The sequence below is a fragment of the Ochotona princeps genome, chromosome 11, assembly GCF_030435755.1.
Source record: "Ochotona princeps isolate mOchPri1 chromosome 11, mOchPri1.hap1, whole genome shotgun sequence".
Taxonomy (NCBI): Eukaryota; Metazoa; Chordata; class Mammalia; order Lagomorpha; family Ochotonidae; genus Ochotona; species Ochotona princeps.
In genome coordinates, this window is record NC_080842.1 from 47,694,005 (window position 1) to 47,713,038 (window position 19,034).

A 19,034-nucleotide genomic window follows, 5' to 3' on the forward strand; every position below is an offset into this window, starting at 1 on the left:
GCTGCAGAATTTCTAACTACACGTTCATGCAAACTAATTATCAAATATGTTCAAATTACCAAAAAATTTACTTTATCATAAATTTAAGCACATTATACTTATTAGTAAACCTTCCTTTAAGGAACAAATTTGCATTTTGTTTAAGCATGAGCATACCAGAAACAATCCTGCTAGTGATTAAAAGCCTTGATTTAAACCACTGCTTGAAACTATAATAGTTTTAATGTTAAACATCTTTTTGTTAAAACCAGCATGAATTATTTCTTTTAGGAAAATCTTTTTTAACAACACTGATTCTGAAAATAAAGAAGAAAAACTCAATACAGAGGCAAAAGACGGTCATGGTAAAAAAAAAAATCAGTGCACACACCTACAAAAAATTGGAAAAACTGGTAAAAACCAAGTACATGTTTTACTTTAGTTACTAATATTGTTTCAAGGTTAATTTTGTACTTTGGATAAATGTTCTTCGGTTATGTAAGGTGTTAATACAGGAGGAAGCTTAGTAAAAGGTATATAGGTACTCTACTATTTTTGAAAACTCTTCGACAAATGTAAAACTATTTCAAGATAAATGGGAGAAAAGTAACTTCAAAATAAATATCCTCTCAGCTGTCAAAATGTATAATTCAAGACTTAGTTTTTAAAAACATTATAAATCAAGGTTTACTTAACATTATAATCATTTTATTGCTCTAGAAAGGTTAGTTTTTAAAAGCATTATATTACATATTTAGTGATAATGAGGCTACACACACAGACACACACACACAATTGTATAATAGGGCTGCTTTTCCAATTTAGTGGATATTACAAAAATATAAAAATAGTTGGCTACAGTTAAGCTATCAAGAGCTTTCTCATAATCTATCCTAAGAATATCACCTTTTCACAGATTAGGAAGTTGAAAAACAGCAACAAAAAACTAATGTTACTGATAAATTACTAATGAATATATTTTAGAAATTCCAATTACATGCAGGTAGAAGCAACCTGGTCACAAACCCCATTACATTATATTAAAATTATAAAATATTCTATACATTTCCAATCATGCAATAAGCATCAGAATAAATTTTATAAAGAAGTTAATGGGAGTTCAAACAGGATTTAACATACTATACAACCCTAATCACAGCTGCATAATACATTAATTCCCCTCGGTTTAACTATGCATTGTGAGACTGAAATGCACACTAGTTCCCACAACTCCCCACCTCTCTTCATTCCCAGTTAGCTTACCTACAAACCTTTTCATTTAATCTGTTAAATCAGATTTGATATGTAAATATGTATGCAATCTGTAGGATACTCATCATTATTATTTCAGAACAGACACAGATATATGCTCAATATTCAGTTACATTCCTTTGAAAAGGCATCTGAACTTCTGCATTTGTCTAGGAAAATTCAAGCCTAAGAAATGGGAGAAAATTGGCAGTCAAGAAAATGAACTAGGTAATTGTACAAACTATAACTTATGTATCCACATTTGTAAAAGGATTTATTTGAAAGCTTTACTCAAGGAGTTCTGAAAGCTGTGTCACTACTGCCTGCTGCTATGAAGTGGTTAGCTAGCTGACCCCACTTATTTATCTAGTTGGCTAACAGGTTTACAATTGAGCCTTTTCATTTTTTAGATGTTAAAAACCAGAGAAATTCCTATGGAGATAAAATTTTAGAAGGTTCTAGCATAAGATACTTATAATGGTATATCCTGGTAAAGCAGCCCAAAATCAGTAACAATTTGGAGTTACACACAGTAAGAAGTGTTTCTATAAATCACCAACAAAAATTACTGAATAGCAAAAGAATACTGTCTCAAAGTATACTAAATTCGCATGTTTACATATTACCATAATGAACCCATGCCAGATATAATTCAGGTTACTAATTATCTTGCAACAAACCTTAAAGCTATTTTACAACAGAAGTAAATGTACTTCATGATACAGGGACAGCAGCATCTAAAAAATTTAGTACAAACTTACTTAGCCATGAGCTACATAGCACAGCAAATTTTTCTCAGAAAAATTTAAAAAGGCTTGACTTAACATGCCAGGAAAACGATTATTTTCCACTGAGATGCATTCATTTAAATTATGTAAATTAGATTGAGGTCAGTGCCACACCTGGAATTTACAACCCCCTAGAAGTACCAGCTGCTAATAATGCTTATATATTTTATATATAAAACTACGCAACTGTTGGCGCCAGTCTGCTTATGAAGGCAATGCTCTGTAGACAAAGTCTTCGCACAAACAGCGGGCAGGCAGGTTTCATTATTATGTGTTCCACAACAATCCTCAGTTCATTAAACAAGATGCTGCAAAACAAAATGGTTTTCTTTTAAAAACACAAGGCAAAAACAATACAACACTAAGCAAATGTTGACGAGAGAATTTACTGCAGACATTAAACAATCTGAAGATAAATTAACCTGGATGCACTGCTGACCCAGAAGGTACAAAAATGCACCTAAGGAAATTCTCAAAATCAACACTTGCAGTTTTTTGGGATGGAGAGTTTATTTAACAAAAGTGTTTAATAAATGGCTTGCTCTGATGACTGAGTGAAGATTATTTATATTTTCTTCTTTACAGAAGTTACCTTTTCTTGGGCAAATTCAACTATCTTGAAGAGAAAGAAAAATCACATAATGTGAGCAGTCCAAGCACTGCTTCCTTGAATGGACACGCTCTCACTCAGCATGCTTCTCCTGGTGACACAGTGAAGTCCTAGTGAGACAGCACGGAGAGTGCTCATGAGCTAATCCTCCCAATCACATCACCCTGCTCCTTCGGCATGGGCGGTGCTTCAAAGGTCATCAGGTTAACGTCAGTCCCAGTTTCCAATGAATTCAATCTATGATGGCTTCAGATTTTCAGACTTTATAATGGTGCAAAGCAAAACACATTTAATATGAACTGTATTTGAAGTTTAGTCTTTTACTGTTCCAGGGCTAGTAGAATGTTGTGTGGCTCTCGGGTAGTACTGGGCAGCAGAAGGCTGCAGCTGTAAGCCGCAGCATCTGAAAGGATAAACAAACCCACAGTGGACTGTGCTGGGAAGCTCTGACATTGACAAGGGGGGGCACACTCCTATCTGGGAGATCTTCACCGCATGAAGGTTTATCAGGTAGAACCCCTTCGTAAGAGGAGGACCATGTATAATTACCTTCTCACCACTTCGGTCCGTAACAGGGTCTAAAAGGAAAACACTGCAAATCTCTAAATTCCAATATGCTAGCTAAATAATTCCTAAGACTTACAGACACTGTATTTTCACAACATTCTTAACAAACAAAACAGATTTAAACTTACTTACTTAACTGACTCATTTACTTCTCAACTTACCGACAATATGGATTTCTTCTAGAGGAGTATCGTAGAGTAAGAAATCTATAATATATAAAAGGTTGAAGCAAACTTCCTTGACCACTGAAATAAATAAATACGGGGTGTAAGTATACACTATCAATTCATATGCACAGTTTCAGAACTTAAAGCAATTCAAACAGAAGATAATGTCTTCTTCATTCATCAAATAGACAGCAATGTCTATCATATCTATACTCAAATTCTTTTTTTAAAAAGATTTTTATTTACTCTTATTGCAGTCAGATATACAAAGGAGAGACAGAGAGGAAGATCTTCCACCCGATGATTCACTCCCCAAGTGACCGCAATGGCTGGTGCTGTGCCAATCTGAAGCCAGGAACCAGGAATCTCCTCTAGGTCTCCCACGCGGGTGCAGGGTCCCAAGGCTTTGGGCTGTCCTCAACTGCTTTGCCAGGCCACAAGCAGGGAGCTGGATGGGAAGTGGAGCTGCTGGGATTAGAACCGGCGCCCATATGGGATCCCGGCGTGATCAAGGAGAGGACTTTAGCCACTAGGCCACAGCACCAGGTCCTATACCAAAATTTTTAAAACGAAACAACTGTTAACTGAAAAATTACTGTTTACATCTCAAGAGTTACGTTCTGTATGACATAAAATCATAAGATACTACACAAACACTTATGCAATCACAACTGATAAGAGGGTGGGGAGTTGCGGGGCGGCATCATGGCACAGCAGTTAAAGCGGCTGCCTGCAATGCTGACACCCTATGTGAGCAGAGGTTTTGAGTTTTCCGGTTCCACTCCAAACAAGCTCCTTCCCATATCCCCAGGAAGCAACGGGAGACAAACCAAGCACTTGGGCCCATCATGCAAGTAGGAGACTGATGAAACTCCAGGCTCCTACCTTCAGCCTGGCTAGGCCCAGCCACTGTTGTCATCTGGGGAGTGAATCAGCACAAGGAAGATCTCTCCCTCTCTCTAACTCTGCTTTTCAAATATAAAATAAGACCCTAAAATGAATACACAGATGGCTTATTTTATATAAAACAAACTATATTGGTTCACTAGTAAACCTATATAGTCCATACTAATTAGTGTTCTTATTTATAAAGCACAATTATAATACTCCAAGAGGACATACAAGTATTAAATTTATGAAATTTCTTTTTTTAAATTTATTTTTAAAAGCTTTATTGTTATTGGAAAGTCAGATTAAACAGAGAGGAGGAGAGACAGAGGAAGATCTTGAGTCTGATGATTCACTCCCCAAGCAGCCACAATAGCCAGAGCTGAGCCGATCAGAAACCAGGAGCCCAGAGCCTGTTCCAGGTCTCCCACGTGGGCGCTGGGTCCCAAGACTTTGGCCCATCTTTGACTGCTTTCTCAGGCCACAAGCAGGGAGCTGGATGGGAAGCAGGGCACCCAGGACTAGAACCGGCGCCCATATGGGATCCTGGCACATTCAAGGCAAGGACTTTAGCTACTAGGCTACTGCGCCGGGCCAAAGTTTATGAAATTTCAATTAAAAATGCTTACCTAGGACCCAGTGCATGTCCACGCTGTGTCACTTCCCATCCAGCTCCCTGCCTGTGGCCTGGGAAAGCCGTGGAGGACGGCCCAAAGCCTTGGGACCCTGCACCCACATGGGAGACTTAGAAGAAACTCCAGGCTCCAGACTGACTCAGCTCTGGCCACTACAGCCATTTGGGGAGTGAACCAACTAAGAAAAATCTGTCTGTCTTTCTCTCCATAAATCTGATCTGCCTTTCCAATAAAAACATAAATCTTTAAAAAAATTTACCTAAGAAAATACCAGGACCGAAATACTGAGTAACTGAAAATAATGTGGACAGCAAGGTGATAAGAGTAAGCAATTTTTCTAGTTAGTGGACTTAGTATTCAATTAGTTAAAACCTTGATTGTGAAATCCATAGAGCAGAATATAAAACTATGTCTATTGTAATGTATTATGGATTTTACACTTACTATGGAAGAAATACATTCAGATGCTAAACATGATTTCTTAGATTAATTTCTCAGTCTTTTTTCCTAAACTGCATATTACTATGACAACAAAAATCATTTAAACAATTATAAATTAACACTAAGCTAAATGTCACATTAATTTTCTCTGAAAAAATCATCTGAGATTTTCTTTTAAAATTGTAAACGTTAACACTTAATGCAAAAACAGAAAAAAAAATTCACTGGGAAACAAGTTTCCAAGCATTCAGCTTAGCTCCTTCCTCAGTTACAACACAACTTTTTAAGGTATTCTTTTTCCCTAGAAACACACGTACACAAATGTATGTAACCATTAACTTTGTTCACTTTATAATTCACTGAATCCATTTAACACACATAGGAGGAAGGTATTGCTATTCACATTTACCATACCCATGAAACTGACACAAAAAGAAACATACACAGCTGTACATACATACTCCGAATTATAAATGAGAAAAACCTAGTGTTAGCCAACTGACCTGTTCCCTTGGAGGCTGTCCCATACCACCACACACATACGACTGCACTCCTTCTCCACCTTCAAGTAATCCATCTTATGTCTCTATCATTATGTAATAAGCTCCGTACTAATGAATATTTAGGATGGCTCCAGCATACAATTGCAAATAAAGCATCAATGATTATTCTTTTATCTGTCTTTGCACACAAGTGCATGTTTGTGGAAGATAAACTAATCAGCTGTGTGCTCATTTTCATTCACAGAGCAAATGTAACTTAATAAAGCCAGCTGATATTAGACTACGTGTCTACCATGAAGGGTGGGACTCATAATGAAGACTACTAATGAAGTCACATTGCTTTTAATTCTATAGCTTGAGTTATATTCAAGTCATAGATTAAAGCATTAATAGCTTTTCCTAATAACAATGAAGTATGACTTGATTTTTAAAAATAAATCATCTATTTAAATTTTTCTGGTAAATTCTCATCTCTTTTACAATAATGTTTAAAATTAAGTTTGTACATCCCTAATGTTCCAATAAAACATCCCAAGAGCACAACAGAGCTAATACCAATGGAGTCAGCATCCCTGCAGCCAGCTCAGCGTGCACAGTACTCAGCATCTCCTGTCCATGACTGCAAGATGGCCGAAAGGAGCCTAACGTACACTGAGGAGAATCCGCAAGCTTCAGGATGCGAGCATCAACTGATATAAAAAACTAGTTTTGGTAAATAATATTTTAACTTTCACCCAGTTAACCAGAGACAAATTTCAGAACTTGGTGTCACCCAAGAAAAAGAAAACAATAGAATTGGGCAACTAAAAGTTCCTTTTACTAATTAAAGTGTGTAAGTGGTAAGAATTACAAGACAGGGAAATGAAAAGCTGAAACCTAAAATCTTGGAGATACACTGGAGTTTTTGTACTGTCCTTTTCTGCACCTCACCACAAATTACCCTTTCCTTTTATTTGCCTTTACCTTCTAGGAAAAAAGAATACTTTTATTCAACATCACAGTGAAAGTTTAGAGTTGAACAATTTAAAAATACTGCTTGGGCCTGGCAGCGTGGCCTAGTGGCTAAAGTCCTCGCCTTGAATGCACTGGGATCCCATATGGGTGCCGGTTCTAATCCCGGCAGCTCCACTTCCCATCCAGCTCCCTGCTTGTGACCTGGGAAAGCAGTTGAGGACGGCCCAATGCATTGGGATCCTGCACTTGCATGGGAGACATGGGAGAGGTTTCTGGTTCCCCGCTTTGGATCAGGATCGGCACAGCATCGGCCCGTTGCGGCTCACTTGGGGAGTGAATCATCGGACAGAAGATCTTCCCCTGTCTCTCCTCCTCTCTGTATATCTGACTTTGTAATAAAAATAAATAAATCTTAAAAAAAAAAAATAAGCAAACCTTTAAAAAAAAATACTGCTTAACCAAAGCCTATATTCAGCATTCAGGGAATGTTGCACATGGAAGGATTTTAGACATCTATTTATTTAAATTAATACCAGGGTATTTATCATTATTTTAATTTTGTACTGTGAGAGGCAGAGACACAGAGATACAGACACACAGAGAGAAACAGAGTTTGCATCAGCTGACTCACTCCCCAGATGTCCACAGAGCTACGGCTGGGTTATGACTGATGCCAAAGCCAGAAAGTTCATCCAGGCTTTCCACACGGGCGGCAGAAACTCGATCACTTGGGCCATCACTACTGTTAGGCAGTGTCTGCATTAGTGAGAGGGCTGAAGGCAGATTTCCTATGTGGGTTGCGAACCCAGGTGCTTTGTTATGGGACTCACTGCTTTAACACTCAGGCCACATGCCTGCCCCTGTTCCTGAGCCAACAGCCCAGCGAGGGCTGCTGTGGGTATTTCTGAGGTAAATTAAGACAGAAAATGGCTCTGTGTCTCTCAAATTAACTTTTGTCAATTAAACAAAATAGATATATTTGTTTTTTAATGATAAAAAGTTTACTGAAATTCATCTTTTTCCCTTTAAAAGATATTGTTAAGGAATTGAAAGACAAGCCATATATTGTGAGAAATTTTTACCTTCCATCACCTTTATAAGGACTTGTTTTGGGACCAGCACAGTAGCCTAGTGGCGAAAGTTCTCACCTTGCATATGCCGGGATCCCATTGGGCGCCAGTTCGTGTCTTGGCTGCCCCACTTCCCATCCAGCTCCCTGCTTGTGGCCTGGGCAAGCAGTCCAGGATGGCCCAAAGCCCTGTGACCCTGCACCTGCACAGGAGACCTGAAAGAAGCTCCTGGCTCCTTGCTTCAGATCTGCTCTGAATTACTAATAAAATCTAGAAACTTTGCCCTATGCTGGGAGAGACCACTAAAGAAAGGAGTTAGGGCCAGCTTTATGGTGCAGAAGTACCACATGCAGTGCTGCCATCCTATTGGGCACTAGTTCAGCTGCCAATTGCTTTACTTCCAATCCAGCTCCCTGCTAATGTGTCTGGGAAAGCAGTGGAGGATGGCCTGCGTCCTCGGGCCCCTGAACCAATGCAGGAGACTGGAGGGAAGCTCTAGGCTCCCGGCTTTGGACTGACCCAGCTCTGACCATTGCAGCCTTTTGGGAAATGAACCAGCAGATGGAAGTTTGCTCTCTTCATCTCTCATTCTCTCTCTGTAAACCTGCCTTTCAAATAAAAACAGATCTTAATAAAAAAAAAGAAAGGGAATAACTAGAAGGTCCATAAAAACCTCCCTAGGGGCAGGTGCTGGGGCACAGTGGGTTAAGACACCACTTGGAATACCCACAACCCTATCAGAGTGTCCCAGTAAGTCCCAGCTATGCAGATCCCAATTTCCTGCTAATGTGCCATAGGAGCCCCAGCTGTAATTCCAAGCTCCTAGGCTCAGTCTGGCTTCACACTAGCTACTGTGGCCAAGTAGAGAGTAAATCAACAATACAAGATGTTTCTCTCCACCTCCTTTCCATCTCCTCTCAACTAAACAAAAAAGTTCCCTAGTTAACACAATGAACATTAAAAATCACAAAACATATTGTCATATTTATTAGAAATTACAATTGTTGAAAACAGATAATACAGACATTTGAAAGGACAATCTGACATGATCTAATCCCTAACTACAAAACATATCACACACATAGCAAATTAGTTGATATCTTAAGAAAATACTGGCATGTAAGTGGACGTAGGTAAGAAGGTGTTTACTACATATTTTAGCCCTTATCTGTAATGTCCTATTACTCATAAGTCTGGATATTCACCCAGCAATCAACTATGCACAAATGTACACAGACTCTGAACTTAAATGTGAGACTATCCAAGAGGAACACCAGACTAATGTTTTAGCTTCTAAAGGCAGGTTTTCCTTAGTCATGTACTACTTCTGCAACTAAGACACAACAAGGTAATGGTAGGGAGCTTAATATGACAGGACTGTAATTTTTTTTTCTAGTGTAAGGGTAATGCAGAATAGGCTAAGCTAGACTTCTCAAAATTCTTTTAAAGGTAGCAGGAATTCTGAAATTTATTTTGAAAATGTTAAATACTATATCAGAAGAAATAACATACATTCCTAAGTTTCCTATAATGGCTCAGTAAATAGAATGTCTACCAGAAACACAAAAGGACTAGATGACTGCCAAGATGATCGAGTTCTACATGCAGACACCTTACCCACTCCAAGCAGGAGAAATTCCTAGCTGATATATTTGACAGGCAGAGCTATGGAGAGAGAGACAAACAGTACAAACAACAGACAGGTTTCTTCCATCTGTTCCCCAACTGGCTGCAATCGTCAGGGCGGGACCAGATCCAAGCCAAGAGCTCTCTCCTGGCCTCCTGAGTGCGTAGGTCACCTTCCACTTTCTTCCTGGATGCACTAACAGGAAGCTGGATGTGAAGCCAGGCCTCAAACAGAAGCTTATCGCACTATGCCACGACACTGGCCCAGTAGTTAAATTTTTTATTATTCTTACTAAGTCATCATTTTTCTGGAACAAGTATATTGTTATTCTTACCTGAAAAGCATAAATACTGTAGCAGGCATCAAGAAAATTTCATTACAAGCAATGAATTTCAGAATATTTTGTTGATTAGCACTTAATTTATCCAAGACAGATCTCAGCAGAGGTAAACTGTTAGAGCCCTTTGCCTAAAACAAAAGAAATAAATATTATAAATAAAGCATTTTTAATAACTACAGTGGTCCCCTAGTATCTGTGAGGGACTGGTTTCAGGAATCCCCAATAACAAAATGCAAATATTCAACTTTGTTACATCAACAAGGTACAATATAATCTATACACATCTATATCTATACACATATTCACATATATTTTTCATCAAACCTAGATTACTTACAGTTCTTAATACATTGTAATTGCTATATAAATCGCTGTTAAACTGTTATTGTTTAGGAAAAAATAGCAAGAAAAAGTCAGACCATGTTTTAGGCCAATTTTCTCTCTAGTATCTTCCTAGATGGTTGATTAAACCCACGGATAAGGAAACCAGACATGGAGGACCAACTGCATTGTATTTTTTAAGATAAAGGTCGTACAACTAATACAACTAACAACCAGTTATTTGACAATGACTGTATGTAAGTTTACAAATAACTTAAGGACAAATTTTCCTGCTTTAGTTTGTGTTTTTAAGAAGTTTAAAAAATACCTGAGTTTAGTAAAACTATTTGTCATTCTTAGATGCTCATTTTTCTTGAGACATCAGATGACTTCAGCCAAAATGGTAATTATTCTCTCCAATAAAAACAAAATTTTGACTACCCAGTAACCAAAATTATAAAATATCCGTGGCTCCAGCTTACTGACACTAGACAGCAGTTACTCACTTTCTGCCAATACAAATCCTGGGAAGCAGCCAGCAGTGACGGCTTTAGTGATAGCTCCCGGCCTGGGTCTTTGCGGGAGTGAGCCAGTCAACTGGAGCGCTATGTGTCTCTGTGCCTGTCTCTCTGTCTCTCAAATGAATAAATAAAAATTTAAAAAGAAATAAAGAATAGATCCAACGATTGCTGTGACCCAGGAATTAAAGAAAAAGGCCAACACAGACAAATTTGGAAACTGTAATTCCTGCAGTAAATCATCGGGCACAAGGAGTCAGCCTTAATGTCCCAAGTAAGCACTTCAGAGCAGTGGTCTAGCACCAGTGCGCATCGCTACACTGCACTCAGCTGGATGCTAAACACCGCCACAACAAAAGACCTCTACCAGCTCACCAAACTGAAAGGACTCTTGCTGCTCAAAAATCGTAAGAGATTTATGTCAAACTTCAAACATTCCTCCAAGAACTAGGAGTAAGTCTGAGGAATCCTTCATCTACACAATGCACTAGTTTGTGAAACTTCAACAATAAGAACTGCCAAAACTTCTGAACTTTGAAATCACAAATAGTACAAGTTTGCAGGGAAGCCTCTGCAGGACAATGACTCAGAACTCAGTCATGTTGACCCTAACCCAGAAGTCAAAGGAACAGGATCACTGTACTTACATCAAGGACCTTTCTCGTGTATGTGGCTGCATGGAGCAAAGAGAACAACAAGACTGGGAATATACTCACTGTAGAAAACAATTAAGGACAACATTCAAACGTCATCAGGAACTTGGCCAAGTAGGCTTTGCATTATGTCCAATACACAGATGTGAAACATTAGTGAGTTCAGTGCAATAGCTTTTGTTACTTATGTATATTTTACATCAAATAAAGTTTTGTAATCTATAAAGACAGAAGTAAACTATTTCATTTTACAAAATGCGCAACTGTTTGCATAAAAATTAGCTTTAAAAAATTCTTTTTCGGGGAGAGCATGTTGGCTCAACTGACTAATCCTCCACCTCCAAGTGCTGCACCCCATATGGGCGACAGTTCCTGTCCTGGCTGTTCCACTTCCCATCCAGCTATTACGGCCTGGGAAAGCAGTAGAGGATGACCCAAACCTTGGGACCCTGTACCCACATGGAAGATCCGCAGGGAACTCCTGGTTCCTCCTGGCTTTGCATCAGCTCAATTCAGCCATTATGGCCATGTGCGGAGTGAACCAGCAGATGGAAGAGCTTTCTGTCTTTCCTTCTCTTTGTAAATCTGCTTTTGCAATAAAAATAAATCCTTTTCTTAAGATTTATTTATTTTTATTACAAAGTCAGATATACAGAGGGGAGGAGAGACAGAGAGGAAGATTTTCTGTCCAATGATTCACTCCCCAAGTGACTGCAACGGCCGGTGCTGCACCAATCCGAAACCAGGAGCCAGGAACTTCCTTCAGGTCTCCCACATGGGTGCAGGGTGCCAAGGTTTTGGGCTGTCCTTAATTGCTTTCCCAGGCCACAAGCAGGGAACTGGATGGGAAATGGAGCTGCCAGGACTAGAACCAGTGCCCATATGGGATCCTGGCACGTGCAAGGTGACAAATTTAGCCACTAGGCCACTGCGCCGGGCCCGAATAAATCCTTTCTTAAAACAAAAACCTTTCTCATTATTTCTATTGGTTTAGAAAATAATGTATATATTGCAATCTAAGCCCACCTTAAAGGATTAAACACAGCTCAAACTCTCATTAATCAAGCTAGGGGCTTCCCCAGATCTCAACTACCAACTCTCAATGCTTATTATCTCTCCTATAAAGTCTCCATTACTTCGAGACAATAAAGCTGTTACAGCTTTTACTTTCAATATATAAAACTACAAAAGGTGTATGGTCCACTCAAAGTCTCATCAGCTTAATTACTGACACAGAAAGTATTCGAGTCCAACTCTTTGGTTTTATGCCCTAGATAAATACAGAAATTTCACTCCATTTTCTTATTCTTTGAGAAATGAAAATTGTTTAAAAGACCCCCATTTCTGTCAGATTAATAACAGAAACAACTTATGAAGTATTTCCAAACAACAATATAGACAACTGGCAGAGGTACTTTCCTACAGACGTTAGCAATTTCTATGAAATGAACTACTATATTTCTCTGTACCAACTGAAGCCATGGCAACACAGGACGTGGTGACTGCTGTCACACAACCTGAACACCAAATCCATGATAACTCAGAATTCCTTAAGGACCCAAAGGTTCCTGCTGCCCAACTGGTGAGCAAGAAACCAACCTCTACCGAGTATCAGAGGAACCCGACTCTCATGAAGCAGTTCTCCAAGTCAGTCTCTTAACCTTTTTTTCTCACTACTCCGAAGATTTGAATGTCAATATTCTGAACAGAGATCTCTCTCTTTCTACGAAACACACTCCCCTCCCCAAAACACGCTGAAATCATTCAACCCGAACTTTGACACATACCCAGACTCAAGAGCCTGGTTCAATAAAAGACAAGGTCAGTTTGTGAAAACAGAACCAGGAACCGAGAGCAAAGACACTCGGGTTCCAGTCCTAGTTCTGTCACAAAGCACACATCTGACCAGAGATCAAAACTACAAATCTGCGTCTTGTATTTCTAGTTCACAAACCTTAATAAGAGATTCATAAGCTCTTTCTCTCTACATAAATCTGACTTTCCAACAAAAATAAATCTTTAAAAAAATGTTATCTGGTGCTTCTGAAACATGACAAAGCATGGAACTTCTCTCCCTTTTGGAATATTATTATCCCACAACACACTTTGGAAATATGAAAATGTACAAATTGTAAATGAGTTATATGTTTCTTTTAATTGGCTATACAATCACAGATGTCCTAACTTTGTAATTTTCCTACAACAAATCTCCATCTTTTTTTTTAAATTAATGATCCTATTCTCATCTTAAAAATTATTTTTATGGGCCCAGCACAGTAGCCTAGTGGCTAAAGTCCTTGCCTTTCTCACACTGGGATCCCATATGGGCATCGATTCTAATCCTGGTGGCCCTGCTTCCCATCCAGTTCCCTGCTTGTGGCCTGGGAAAGCAGCTGAGGATGGCCCAAAGCTTGGGACCCTGCTCCCGTGTGGGAGACCTGGAAGAGGTTCCTGGTTCCCGGCTTCGGATTGGCGCAGCACCGGCCGTTGCACTCACTTGGGGGGGTGAATCATCGGACGGAAGATCTTCCTCTCTGTATATCTGACTTTGTAATTTCCATTTGTTCCTAGCTCACCTAGAATTAGGAAAGAGCTGAGGAACTTTTTTAAAGCCAGACAACTGGACATCTTCCCAAAGATATAAGTTAAATCAAAATATTAAAGTAATTTATACATAGGCTTGTGCTTTGAATCTGAAGTTTAAAATATCCATTGCTAATACAGAAGCTTAAGAGACAAGAATAAAAGTTTAAAATTCCCCAAACAAGTCTTCAAAGCCTAGATTTCACATTTTAAAAGAAATTTGGGTGCCAGCAAAGTGGTTTAGCAGCTAATGCTCCACCTGCAGCACCCATCCCTCTACATGTGCCGGTCTGCGTCCAGTCTGCCGATACCCGGGGAGAACAGCAGAGGACGGCCCAAGGCCCACGTGAGATCTGGAGGAAGCTCCTGCTCAAGGACTGGTCATGGCAGCCACCCGAGGAATAAACCAGCAGATGGAGCATCTAGTTCTCTGTCTCTCCCTCTCTCTTTCTGTAATTCTGACGTTCAACTGAAATAATCTTAAAACAAAACAAAAAACTTACTATTAAGAAAAAAGTCTGAAATTCTTACACTAAACATTATCTTCTTTCAAATGAAGTACCAGAAGGCAATATACAAGCTTTATGGAACGCCCTCATTGCTGAGTCCTTCCCGTATGCTTAGCTGACAACTCCACTGTGAAAGCAGCAGAAAAGGATACTTGTGACCGGGTAGGAGTTGACAAAGATGAGGGAATATAACAGGTAGTGGCAGCTGTCCTCCAACAAGGCCTGGGCCAGGAACGCTCGGCTGAGCTGGAAGTGCGGCAGCCGCTGATGCAGCCTCAGAGCGCTGGTGAGTGCGTTGGCCAGCAGAGCCCGCTGGTAAAAGCTGGCCGCCTCATGCAACCTGCAAATTACCAGAGAGGGTATCAGGAGACACACACAGCAACCACACCTCTTCCTCCTTTGTGAATTGCATCATGATTGCACAATACCTAAATCATTTAATTGTCAGTACAAATAAATTACAACTCTATCCTCTTAGCAGTATCCCCTTACAGACATATTATAAAGCAGTAGCTCTTGTCAGCTTAAAACAAGCCAAAAATTCATTTCCACCCCACATATCCATTTTCTTCAAATGTTCAATGCAATGCTTGTTTCAGAAACCACGAAATGTAAATTATTCCTCCAACTAATATTATTGGCTTAGAATGTTACAAGGGGAATTATATTTTATTTGTCCCTAAACCACTTTACAGGTTTGTTTTTAAAACAATTCTTACACCTGAAAGACAGTTCAATGGCAAAGGCAAATATATGCACAATACATACCCAAGAAGTGGCAGCACAAACAACGCAGAGCAGTACACTGTGAACAAGCGAGAAAGCCACATGGCAGTGTCCAGCTTATTGGTCATCATGAATTGCTATATTTAAAAAGAAAAATATTATAGTTTACGTTATGTTAAGAATGAAGATTATGTAGCCTCATTCCTATTATAAGTGATTTCATAACTTCAGGACACTTATGTTTCAAATCACTAAGTGAAAACTGTAACACAATGAATTGTTTCACTATTTGTCCAATGACAAGTCCAAACACCTTAAATTCTGATGTGGAAGGAACAGAAGTATTTAAATTAACAGAAATAGAAAATTATTGGCTGACATTTTAAAAACAAAGATTCACTAGGGAAAAAGTCCTGAATGGAAATTCAGCTGATGGTCTTGTGCTCTTTCAACATTTGGAACATAGTCTCCGTCTGTTTTAAAACAGTGTCAAATAAAATTAATTGCTCTCAAGAGAGTCATAATGCCTACTCTTAGAAAAATCACAAATCCAAATACACAGATAGGGTCTTAGAGCTGAACAAGAGGGCACCGAAGGAACAATACTGGCGTCACTGCTGAATTCAGCCTGCGGTCAATGTTCTTGCATGTACAGGACCTGGTCTCCGAGCAGGTGTCAGAGCAAGGCTGTCAGGTGTCCCATGGCACCGTTTCCCAAGAAGCTCCCCCTAAGTTTTACTCTTGTTTCAATAGCAATAGACTAAATGCCCACATATAATTTTCATCTCCATTTCCCTTCAACTTGTCTTTTCCTTTGCTATTTTTTTCCAATATACAGTTCGTTAACATCAAAGCAAGAATATTAAAATCTGTTCCATCATTAAAATACATCAAGTACACAAAGTTTTAAAGAGGTGGAGGGGTGGCTACACTTTACCACAATGTAATAAGTCATTTTAACATCAAGATCCAATTCAAACATCCACAGGTGCTAGAATATAACCAAAGTCCACAAAACATAGGTCTCCCCCATAAGCAGCAAGGACCCAACACACTTGGGCCATCTTCTACTACTTTCCCAGGTCCATTACAGAGAGATGAAGTAAAGTGGAAGAGACTTAGATGCCAGTACTGCAAGTGGTGGCTTAAACTACCTGCCCCACAACACCATGCCCCTAAAATTCAAGTTTGTTTCAATGCATGTCTTTTTAATCACATGCCATATATATCAGAAATAACCTGATTTATTCTTTGAGGCATAACATACTGTAACTCTTAAAATGTCCCATTTCTCTACAAACATTCTCTTTCGTCTGAAATTTAATTTTAGAACATTCTCTTTAAAATGTTTAGGGGCTAGAGTTAGTTGTTCCGTCCTTTTGGGAACTGAACCAACAGATGTTAGACCTCTCTCCTTTGCTTTGCCTTTCAAATAAACAAATCTTGTAAGGATTATTTTTAGGAAAAAGCTCCTGACTCTGGCTCCAGCCTAGCCCAGCCACTGAGGCCACTAGAAGCGCTCTCTCTGAAACCGAACCTTCCAAATAAACAAAATGTATTGCTTTATTTTATACCTCTTTTTTTTAAAAAGATTTACTTTTATATGAAACGCAGATTTTACCGAGACAAGACAGAGAAGGTCTTTCACTCACTGGTTTAATCCCTAAATGACTGCAACAGTCAGAGCTGAGCTAATTCAAAGCCGGGATCCAGGAACTACTTCTGGGTCTCCTACAGGGGCACAGGGACTTGGGACCATCCTTTGCTGCTTTGCCAGGCAATAGCCAGACAACTGGATCAGAAGTGGAACAGTCAGGAGCTTCTGGGTCTCCCACCTAGGTGCAGAGTCCCAAGGCCTTGATCCATCCTCTGCTGCCATGCCAGGCCACAAGCAAGGAGCTAAACCGGAACTGAAGCAGCCGGGACAAGAACCAGCGTTCATCTGGGATGCTGCCTGGGGGGTAGGGGGTGATTAGCCAGTTGAACCACTGTGCCAGCCCCTAGGACTAAGTATTTTTGCTCAAAAGTCTTTCATTGAAGATTCATTGACATTTCTGACTTGAATAAAGTCACTTTCAAAAGTATAAACCAGTCACTTTCAAAAGTATAAACCAGGGGCCCCGCGCTGTGGCCTAGTGGCTAAAGTCCTCGCCTTGCATGCTGAGATCCCATATGGGCACAGGTTCATGTCCCGGCTGCTCCACTTCCCATCCAGCTACCTACTTGCAGTGGGGGACGGCCCAAAGCCTGCACCCACATGGGAGACCAAGAAAAAGTTCCTGCCTGGCTCCTGGTTTCAGATCAGCTCAGCTCCAGACCTTGCAGCCACTTGGGGAGTGAAGCAGCAGATGGAAGATCTTTGTCTCTCCTTCTCTCTGCAAATATGCCTTTCCAATTAAAAAAAAAAAAAAGTATAAACCAGGGGGTTAAACGGAGGCAAGTCCAAAATGTTGTGTGTGGGGGTCTCATCAATCTTTGGGGCTGATGTTTGAGTGTCTCCTATCAGTGTCTTGAAAGACAAAACAAACATACAAATACATAAAGGGAGGAGGTGGACGGGGAGCTGCTCTAGGCACTAAGGCAGAGCCAGCCGACACCATGCTGAATCCAGGAGGCCATTTCAAAGGACAACTGAAGAAATCTGTTGGGCTGGTACAATACATGTACAAACATGTGATGCCTTGTGTAACTGCACCTCCGTGTGGGTTAACCACAGAGACTAACTCTCACAATGACAAAGTGTGTACAGTCAGATGGCACAAAAACTTTCAAAAAAAAAAAGTGACCTGCCCAAATCATAAGCCCACAGGGTTTAACATCTAGAGACGGCAGGGGCTTAGCCGAGCAGTAATGACCTCCACTGGCTACATCTCAGTGCCAGGGTTCAATCCCCAGGCCTGGAGGTTGCTGGTGACAGCTCAAGGTGGGTGCCTGTCCCCCACGTGGGCGACCTGGCTGGCTCCCCTCCGTGGTCTCTTACATAAAACAGTAGCGTACAGTGTCTCCGGGACAATAAACGAATAAGCTGCAGATCAGCATTTTAAACCTTTAAAAGGATCATTTCCAAAAGCGTAAAGGGCATTTCTGCTTCAGAAGGAGCGCAGGACAAAATGCACCAAGAGGGGGAGAAGGGTCGGCTCTAGGGTCTTCGCGTAAGAATTTCCATATAATAGGCACAAAGCGGGCCGACACACGCTCGGACGGCCCCGGGGTGCGCACCACGAGGCGTGGGCATCCCCGCACGACCTCGGTCACCTTTGGACCCCCGGGGCCGATCAGAAGCCGAGTCGTGGGCAAGGGCGGGAAGGGCCTCGTCTCCGCGACTTGGACCTGGGCGCTGTCCCTGGGCCTCTCCACGCCCACCCACCCCCGATCTTCCGAACGCTCGCGAGCTCCCAGCTCGCCTTCCTAACCCTAAAGCAAGCCCGACGCCCCGCTCACTCACCACGGCGCCCGCCCCTTGCGGGCCGTTCGGGGTCGTGTCGGCCATGGCGGTGGGCCGCCGGCTCGCCCAAGGGGACGACAGAAAGGGCCGAAACGCCGGCAGCCGGGCTCCGACCTCGGGTCACCGGCTTCCTAGCCGCCCTTCCCGACCTGCGAGCGCGCAGAGGGTCTCGCCGGGCCGGGGCAGCACAAGGCTCCGAGGAAACGCCGCAGCGACCGTGAAGCACCGGCCCTGACGGCCGCGAGCACAGAAGGATTTCCAGAAAGACCGAGGGGAAGGCGGAGCTTCCGAATGTGGCCCTAAAGGGCAGCCCTCACACAAGGCCGGCTCCCGGCGAAGGCCTAACCCAGAAGAGCTCCTTTCACTTCCGTGAGGAAGAGGCGTTAACGAAGGCGAGGCGGGGTTGGAGGGGAACCGAAGTCTCGAGGCATGACGGGAAGTGTAGTTTTTTCTCTCGAT

The 19,034-nt window shown here is 41.1% G+C and overlaps 1 protein-coding gene across 2 annotated transcripts; it reads right to left on the bottom strand.

The window, feature by feature from the left end:
- Nucleotides 1-1,197: 1,197 nt before the first annotated feature.
- Nucleotides 1,198-18,985, bottom strand: TMEM33 (transmembrane protein 33). Of its 2 annotated transcripts, XM_058670158.1 has the most exons (8): nt 18,576-18,985; nt 15,173-15,267; nt 14,557-14,744; nt 11,307-11,374; nt 9,815-9,948; nt 3,357-3,440; nt 2,206-2,326; nt 1,198-1,416 (listed from the first exon to the last, which is right to left on the bottom strand). In XM_058670158.1, exons 1-8 carry the CDS (start codon nt 18,618-18,620, stop codon nt 1,411-1,413), a joined length of 741 nt encoding a protein of 246 aa, XP_058526141.1. In that variant the 5' UTR covers nt 18,621-18,985; the 3' UTR covers nt 1,198-1,410. The 2 variants fall into 2 exon arrangements, with proteins under 2 accessions (XP_058526141.1, XP_058526140.1); XM_058670157.1 differs by lacking the exon at nt 1,198-1,416 and having other exon boundaries at nt 1,517-2,326.
- Between the last annotated feature and the right edge of the window lie 49 nt (nt 18,986-19,034).

Coding starts and splice junctions, on each gene's coding strand:
- TMEM33 (XM_058670157.1), bottom strand. CDS start 18,620: ATGGCCGACACGACCCCGAACGGCCCGCAAGGGGCGGGCGCCGTG. Junction 14,745..15,172: donor TTTGTGCTGCCACTTCTTGG/GTATGTATTGTG, acceptor GGTAATTTGCAG/GTTGCATGAGGCGGCCAGCT. Junction 3,441..9,814: donor ACAGTATTTATGCTTTTCAG/GTAAGAATAACA, acceptor TATTTATTTCAG/TGGTCAAGGAAGTTTGCTTC.